We start from the raw sequence: 9389 nt of genomic DNA, 5'->3' as shown, positions 1-9389 counted from the left end.
AATCCAACTCTAAAATCCTTACATCCTAATATTGTGTAACCGTATTGAACTCACAACTCGGCACACTACACTAGTTGGTTTTGATAATTCATACTTGAACTTACTATTAAGATAATGTCATTTATATAGATATAGATTATATTGAATTTTTATGTTAAGATGTTTGTGAATTGTATTGTTAACACTCAATAAAACATTTAGTAAATGCCTTTGTATAATAAATTTTGATAAAGTCTGGTTTGTGCAATGTTCAAATAGGTAATTGGGTAAATGTAGATATAAATAAACATTATTAAAAGCCATCTCAACATATTAGATAGTTATTGCTGTTTTGATATTTTTTTTTCAAATGTATTTGGTATATATAATCATTCACTGAAATGGTCGAAGCACAAAAAAAAGTGTAAGATACGTATGTATGTTCAAATTTTGAATAGTTTAATTCAAAACTCATTATTATAATAAAATTATTATCGTATTATAGTGATTTGATATTATATATTGATAACAGCCCATAGAGTAACTATGTTAACAGCCCTGCGACCATATAAACTATAGGTTATATGGTCAAAGTAACAGCCTAAAGCGGCCCATACACGTTCGATATTATTGAGAAATTATTAAACATAATATCATTATCAAATTACCAAGTCCGTTATCAAATAGTAAATCAGATTTAAATTCCCTTTAAACAATTTATTCATTTTAATTATAAACAATTATGTCAGATAATTTAGATAATACTATAATAGCTCTTGCTCTAGCTATTTTTTTTCTTGATAAACGAAAGAAAAAACGGAAGCAGAGGTTTTGGGCTAATGAGAGATTGCAAAAGCGAAATAAGTATAATTATGAAAATCTGTTATCTGAGTTACGATTAAACCAACCTGAAGACTATTGAATTTTTATTAAGATTGAACGAGTCATGCTATGATGAACTTTTAAATTCAGTTACTCCATTAATAAAAAAACAAAATACAATAATGCGAGAATCGATTTCAGCCAGCCATTGACAGTACGCCAATAAAAATCAAATATTTTTAATTTGTTCAGTATTATTGATCAATCTTTTAATACTGCCAATACACGATCAATATTATTGACAATATCAAATATTGATCAATATTATTGACCGAGTATGGGCCGCTTAACATTATGATAGTGGTGAGTAAATTACGCGCATGCGCAGAATGCATAAGGTGCATCCTTGTGTTTTAACCTAACTTAACTAACATAGTATAAGGTATATGGTTATGGTATATGGTATATCACCTATACCATATAATATAATTATATTCTATGACCATAGTATTGCAAAACACCGATAAAGTAACTAATGATAACATTGACCGCGTTAAGTAACTACTATCATAGATATATTGTTACTTGTTAGTCCTTACAAAATATTACATATAATATAATTACATATATTATCGAAATTTAAACACTTCCATCACGCACGTGACAACTGTTCTCAGCCGATTTAGATGTAAGTTAATTTTTGTATTTATATTTTAGCCTTTAATTAATAACTTTTAGTTATTGATTATACTGCTAACATTTATTTATTATTAATTAATAAGCAATGCCCTTTGAATATTTAGGTAAATACATTGTTTATTTAAATAGCAATAGACCGTAGACATAATAATTTAAGCATTTAAAAAAAAATTTGTTATTTATACATATTTATATATGTTATTTGCACAACATTGCTTATATGTTGAATTGACGATCATCCAATTATTGTCCAAGTCAGTCAACTCTTTAACTACTATTTCTTTGAATGTTAGTATTATAATTTTTTAGCTCCTATAATAATAATTAATCTTGCGGCTTTAAAATAAAAATATTGTATTTGATTATTAATAAACAAGTAAACACAATATTCTATACATTCTAAGTAGTTTGTATATATTTTTCTTTTGACAGATATATTATTGTATAAAAATATAATTTATACATTGAAATACATATATTATAATGGCGACTGAATTGAAAACAACCAGTGAAGAGAAATTAAACGCAGGCATGAAGTCAATTTTAAATGATTTAGAAGTTGCCTGTGATAAACTCAAATTATTAGATGGCAATGATGAATTATACAATGAATTGCAAGATATGGCTAAATCATTATCAACTGAAGTAGAAAATGGTGATTATGTAAAAAATATCTTAAAACTCAAAGAATCTGTAAAAAGCGAACAGTTATTTTACTTAAATAAAACAGGAATCTCCTTTGACACTTTATTAGAAAATGAATATTTAGAAACAGCAGCAAATATATTATTGGAAACTGGTGTATATGATTATAGTTCAACTACACTCTTTCTTGAGTATATGTCAATGATTGAAAAATATGAAGAACAAAAAAAATTTATTGACGATGTTGATGAACGAATAAACCAACTAAAAATAGTAATTGAAAAACAAAATGATACTAAACGTGAACTGTCCAATATACATTTTTCACCTGCAGAGTTTACATTTGAACCAATTCAAATAAATCCAATTAAAAGTGTACAACCTATTGAAAATCGTAAGGAAATTGTGGAACTATTAAAAAAGATTGATGATATTGAAAAAAAGCAAGCGTATATCTGTGAAAAAACTGCTACATTGAAATCGGAGCAGAAAAAATTGTACCATGGATTACCACCAAATATGGATCAAGCATTAATGGCAGTTAAAATAGCAGAGGAAACAATGAAGTCTGTATCCAAAGAATTGGTAAAAAAACTTGAAAAATAATAATTGTATAATAATTCATCAGCAAGATATCTATGTTAACTATAATGAAATATATAATGTAATATAAAAATAATGTTATTGTCATTATTTGTATTTTTATGTAGTTTAATATTTCAAGTTTGGATTTATACTAGATAATGATTTGTAGTATGATTTATCTACATAGATATTACATAGTAAATAATCTTATTTTGTATTTTTATACTATTATATTGAATTTATTACTAAATTAATATTAAAAACTATTTAATACATTAAACCTTTGTTATAACTTATTGTATTTTTATTGTTTGGGATTAAAATATGTCCACAATTTTCGTTTTATATAAATCATTAATGTCTTCAATCAAATCCATTATACAGTGAATAAATGTCCTAGTTTTAAAAAGATGATTTTTTTGATAATGATAATGAAAATAAATCTAAAATATTTGGAATTGTTTAAGTCATAATTTTTCCAAAAGCATTTTATTGGTAAATACTACAATTGACAATCATATCATACTCAAATTTGTTTTTCAAATATTTTTCAATTAAATAGTTTTTAAAAATATTCCGCCATTTACTTTATGTCACCAGATGTTTTTTTATTTTTTAAATATCTTAAGATAAATATTCATAAATTATCATTTTTAATTTTTTAGTAATTAATTCATTATGGATTTTGAAAAGACAACTATGGAATACTTATTCCTTGTAGAAAAACAGGCGGAAAAAATACTCGTTGACAAAAGCGAAATTGTTGCTTTGGATAAAAGAAGAAATAATAATCGGATGGCTATTAGAGCATTAATTAACTGTAAGACACCACATGATAAGATATGGATGGCTGCTGGATCATGTATGGTGAAAGTACCCATTAAAAAAGCAAAAACTTTACTAGAAGAAGGTATATTTTGGTAAATTATCTATTTCTTAAGTTTATATACTAAAAATACTTAAATCATTTTGCAGAACAAATAACATTGGACTGTCGTATTAATGTTTTGCGCAGTGAAATTAAAGTTAACATGCAGAAACTGAGAGATATGGAATATAAAGAACCAATAAAAGGATTATTTTTGAATCCACTTACTAAAAAAGAAATGAAAGCAATGAATCAAGTTCTAGGTGTAGATAATTAATATTCGGGCTCTTAATTAAAAATTAATAAATATTAAATTGAATTCGAACGTGTTAAACTTATTTCTTAATATTTTATTTTTGTACTATTATTAAAATAAAGTAATAAAATATATATAAATAGTATGTTTTTGTTAACATGTAACATAATTTATTAGTTAGGTATGTTTATATACCTTAAAAAATAATTAGTTATTTCATGGTCTGACAATGTTATAATGTTCATAAAAATGTTTCAATAATACATGCAATGTTTGCTTATTTCAAATTTTTCATAAAATAACTTCCCCTAAAGGAAGTTTTAACAATTTTGTTGTAATAACAATGAAACTTATTCTACAAATAATAATAATATTAAAGTACATAACTTAATTCTTAATAATAACTTCAAAGCCATTTTTAATTTGTTCCTAGTACAGAAAAGTAAGCAACATTAACTAAAATAAAATTATCTAATTATAAATAAATAATTTATTTTTCATTTTTTGCAATTATGAAATAACATGAATAAATAAAATATGAATTAATAAATAATAGAAAAAAAAATACTGGTATAAAAATTATATTTGATATTAATTTTCAAACAAAATGATATGGAATAATTTTGTTTTTGTTATTTATACATAGGCGCAACTAGGGGGGTGCTTGGTGTGCTATAGCACCCCCAGGCTCTAATTTAGCACCCCCAATTAAAAAATTAATAATTGAAAAATTTTGTGAAAAAATAGTGTTTTTCTTATTTCATACAGTTATTTTTATTTGATGCTTTTATCAAAAAGATGAATTGTTCATGACTATTAGTTAATTACAACGTTAGAATTATTTGAAAAATATTCCACAAGTCATCGCAAGATAATACCAGTTTAAATATTATATGTTGTATATTGTATAATATTTTTTTAATTTGTATAATTTTTAGTGCTGTATGATCTAAATAAAATAATATAATGAAATAAATAGGTATGTTACAATTTATGCTTATTAATATTTATGAATTAAAATATTAGTGTATGTGTGTTGTTATGATATATTTAATGATTAAATTGAGATAAGGTACTTGGGGGAGAGGGAATGTTGGCAAAGCCCCCCACGGGTTAGTGCGAGCTATGTAATTTCAGCACCCCCAATATTTGGACTCTAGTTGCACCTATATATTTATATAACATACAATTTAAATAGATACATTTTTTATGAAATTATATATTATATTATTTTAGAAATACCAGAAATATTAATTGAACATGATTGAGATCAGTATTATTGAGTACTACAGGTTTTATGATATATAACACCAAGCATTAGAATCTATCAAGTAAACCTTGAGTACCAGTTTACTAAATGTTCATATAAAAATAAGTAATTAAACTTTAAACATACATAGCTTTTAAATCATTTTTACACTAAATATTGTATACAAATGTAAATAAAATAATTTTTTTTCTTATATCTTAGATAAGCAGTTCTCATATAGACAATTAATGGGGGGGGGGAGTGGAATAAAAATTGTATACATTTTTAAACCATTTTTTTTTCATACAAATAAAAACATTTAAAAATAAAAATAATCATCAATATAAATTGTGCTATATTTTATTTTAATTAATCAAGAAAGACGATATTTTAATTTTTTTTTCCATTTTAGTAAAAAATTAATAATAAAAAATGTTTGAGAACTACTATTTAAATGATTTTGATTGGGAAATCAATCGTACCTTTTATGTAATCTATTATTACAAATACTTTTAAATTGGTGTTTTCAAGAAATTATTTTTATAAATATAAAATATTATGATGTGTTTTATAATATAATTATAAAATAAATACGAACTCGATATATCTTTTAAACAAGTCATAATTAAAAGTTATTTTTATAAAATGTATCCCAGTCTTCTATTTTCATTCTTCTTCTTTGATACATTTTTCAACTATAATTCTTAAACTTGGGTTTTCCATTGCAGCTGCTACACGTTCTTTGTCATTTATTTGTTTGTTAACTTCAAACATAACACCAGATTAATGAATTTACTTATTTTATTTTTTGTAGAAAATAGATGAAAAATTATTTTTCATGAAAATAATTACTTTCTTCTTCAGTAGTATGTGCACCTTCTTTGATGAATATATCTAATTTAACATTTTCCAAAATAGATCGTACAACTTTTATCCTTATACTAAGCCCAATTAAAGTAGCTAAACTGCAGTGTGGTACTGTAGGATTAAATTCAATTCTGACAGTGTATAATTTCAAGTCTTTTCTGGTAATTACCTGGAATTTTTATCTTATTTAGTTTTAGTATTTGCATAGTTTTTAATTTTTGTTCTAATTTATTAAAAGAAATTAAATGAAATTGCTTAAGTTTGTTTACATTCATATTAATTTTACTATTAATATATATTTTTGTTGTAGCAATGACAAGACAAAGTTAATGTAAAATAAATGAATAATAGGACAGGACATGATAATAGTATACTTGAATTGTAAATAAAAATGTTTCTAATATATATACTAACTTCTACTCCATTTTCATAGACAACATTGAGATCCTCCAGAGTTGCTGGTTTCTCCGGATCCTTGATTGTTCTGATAATATCTGTTCAATGAAAAAATGGGAAAAATGTACACCATACACAAACGAACATATTAACAATGTTATTAGGTAACTACAAAGGACTAACCGTAAATTTGTTCCTTCATATCTTTTGTTTTTTCATCAAGCTGTTCATCCGTGGCCTCGCAGACATTCGTATTCATTGGCGCATTACTACTGTCATTTTTCAGATATTTTTCTTGTATGAACCTTTTTGTTTGTTGCATGAGATTGGAAAACATCATCAACAAACTGCTCACGGTCAAAATCATGAGCGAACGTTTTTCGTTACACTCTCTTAGAAATTATTACCGTTTGGAAATATTGTTTTCGTTTCGCAATATGTAAATACATAACACATTGCAAAACTACTGATAACAACATCAGTTTCCACAATAATATTAAACGTGATTACAGTTTATTGATAACGTAATAATTTTCAATTTTCATCAACAGATATGGCCATAGAAAAGAGAGACACAATCAGTGGCGTATTTTGAAACTTATTTTGAGGAGGGTGTCATACCTAATAGGGAAATAATTTTATAAATTAGTATAAAATGCTCTTTATCAACTTATTGTTTAAATACTAAATAATAAAAATAATAATTAATTACTAAATTAAACGTATGATCGTATTAATCATATTTTATATTAATTTATGTTGCGCATAAATACATAGTTAGGGTTACCATACGTCCGGACAGTCCGGATTTGAAAAATGTCCGGATTTTACAAAGATAATCGTTTAACATGGTTATATTGATACAAAATGTTATATCAGATGACAGATTTTTGTGTTTATTCTGTATAAATGTACAATATATTTTTTTTGTTTCTGAAATATATTTTGATTATGGTGATGGGCCTCTAAAATTGTTTGGCTCTGAGCCCCAAATTATCATAATCCGGCCTTGGCCAACTATATGCGATATAGGTGGAAATTCACTTAATACTCTGGGGGTGCTCAAGTCTCTCTAAAATTAACTTATCAGTAACCCGTGGGGGGCTTTGACACCTACACTCCCCATAAATCTCAAATACCTACTTTGCCAAATCTTTTAAAAAAATATTAAAATAAACAGAAACAAATTCATGAAAATAAAAATTTACTTATAAAATAATAATAGGTACATAATATAATTTAGACTTTTATTATATAATAGTTGGTCGAAACAGCACAAATGCACAATGACTATATCATTAGTTATCTAAAAAATAAGTAAGTACCTGATAAATTATTGTATCAGTAATATCTAAATATAGACATAAAAGATTTTAAGTAATAAAAACGATATAATATAATAATATGAATAATGATAAATATTATTTATTTCTAGAATATATTGGCAGTGCTAAATACCCATTTAGAAGATTTTAGCCTATGACGAGCGAGCATAGCGAGCTGCAAATTTTTTGATCATACAAAAAAAAAATGTGGACGGTTCAAATCTTCTTCACCCGGGCCGAAGTGCTCTCAGTCCAGGGACGTATTTAGAAATGTCTTATGGGAGGGGGCATAAACAAAAAGTTCAAAGTATACATAGTTATAACTTTTCCATCTCAAAAAACTATCGTTATTCATAATCAAATAATCAAAATACAAATGTTTGATAGAAACATAACATTTTATTACTCAAATTTATAATAAAACATATTTTTAAATATAATTTTTGTAATTACAATAACTGAAGACGTTTGGGGTGTTTATTAGCATACTCATCAACTACTTCTTCAGGTTTTATAATTATTTCATGGTGCTGCTTAAGCAGTGCTAATCCGTGTAATTAATGTCATCGATTCAATGGTATCATATTATCATTAATAATCCAGTTATTTCACCATGTGCCCGTGCGTGAAAAATAAGAAGGCCTACAAAAATAAATAAAGTATAAAATATGGTAAATGGGAGGGCACGAGCCCCATGGGTCCACCCCTTAAATACGTCCCTGACTATTAATCCCGATTAATCTCCGAATCATGAGTTTGAGCCCCACTGCACATTGTCGAACATCGATCTCGCTTTGGAGTACTCAACTACAGAATAAGATATACAACCTACCTCAAATCTCGTATCTACACTTGAGATATAGATAGGCTTGCATTTGTCCCGGTTTTAAAAGTATGTTCCGGCCATAGACCTTATACTGAGTCCCGGCCGATCATTTAGTTTGTCCCGATTAAAAGAAGCTGAGAGAAATAAATATTTAATATTGTATTATTTAATAATAAAATAGAACAATATTGTATATTACCTATATTATTATATTATGATTATATACAATAATAATGTATTTTTAAACTACAAAATGATATGCTTATTTTTGATTCAATATGAACGTTACATAAAAAAAATAGGGTCATTCAATATGATGTCCTAACTTAGGGATTTCAAAATATGGCTACTCTAGATATAAGAGAACCCACGAATCAGTCTGGTTTTATATGTTAGTTTATTCTCAATACCTGATCGATTGGACTATTCAATTCACACTTTATCAACATCGAATAATTTGCACGCATGAGAACCTTTAATAATATAGAACACAAAACTAATCCGTGTTACGGGCCATCGTAAGTACACCTCTATGTATTTCAACCAAAGACACTCGCCTGTCACCTTAAATAAAATAGCAAAATGCTACCCGAGTTAATTTGCTTTATTGGCCAATATCCTAATGTTAATATATTGTTGATACAATAATTTTGAGAATTGACGTTTTAGAACAGTATCTGTATACATTTTGCACTCCGTCTGAAACATCTGTCCTGTGATGCTAACACTGCGAAACCTTCTAAGTAACGGACACTTCGAATTCTACAGAACTATGGAATGCGAGTAAACGACACCATGTAGATATTAAATAACTACACTTACCTCGAACACTATCACAATAGTGAATTAACCAAATTAAATACTTAATTTCT

At 26.2% G+C, this 9389-nt stretch overlaps 2 protein-coding genes across 3 annotated transcripts; one reads left to right on the top strand and one right to left on the bottom strand.

Annotated features, from left to right (window-relative positions):
- The first annotated feature begins 1342 nt into the window (after positions 1-1342).
- Positions 1343-3923, top strand: LOC112681976 (p53 and DNA damage-regulated protein 1). 2 transcript variants are annotated; one of them, XM_025552372.1, is made up of 3 exons: positions 1356-1489; positions 3396-3640; positions 3706-3923. In XM_025552372.1, exons 2-3 carry the CDS (start codon positions 3409-3411, stop codon positions 3873-3875), a joined length of 402 nt encoding a protein of 133 aa, XP_025408157.1. In that variant the 5' UTR covers positions 1356-1489; positions 3396-3408; the 3' UTR covers positions 3876-3923. The 2 variants fall into 2 exon arrangements, with proteins under 2 accessions (XP_025408155.1, XP_025408157.1); XM_025552370.1 differs by lacking the exons at positions 3396-3640; positions 3706-3923 and adding an exon at positions 1933-2812 and having other exon boundaries at positions 1343-1489.
- Positions 3924-5552: 1629 nt separating this feature from the next.
- On the bottom strand, positions 5553-6837 carry LOC112682048 (MIP18 family protein galla-1). Its single transcript, XM_025552508.1, has 4 exons — positions 6550-6837; positions 6385-6464; positions 5956-6139; positions 5553-5867 (listed from the first exon to the last, which is right to left on the bottom strand). Exons 1-4 carry the CDS (start codon positions 6731-6733, stop codon positions 5770-5772), a joined length of 546 nt encoding a protein of 181 aa, XP_025408293.1. The 5' UTR covers positions 6734-6837; the 3' UTR covers positions 5553-5769.
- Positions 6838-9389: the final 2552 nt, after the last annotated feature.

This window comes from Sipha flava, unplaced genomic scaffold (assembly GCF_003268045.1).
Source record: "Sipha flava isolate LNK unplaced genomic scaffold, YSA_version1 1_pilon_pilon, whole genome shotgun sequence".
NCBI classification, from domain to species: Eukaryota; Metazoa; Arthropoda; class Insecta; order Hemiptera; family Aphididae; genus Sipha; species Sipha flava.
Note: the sequence above shows the minus strand (reverse complement) of the source record. Positions and strands in the feature narration are given on the sequence as shown.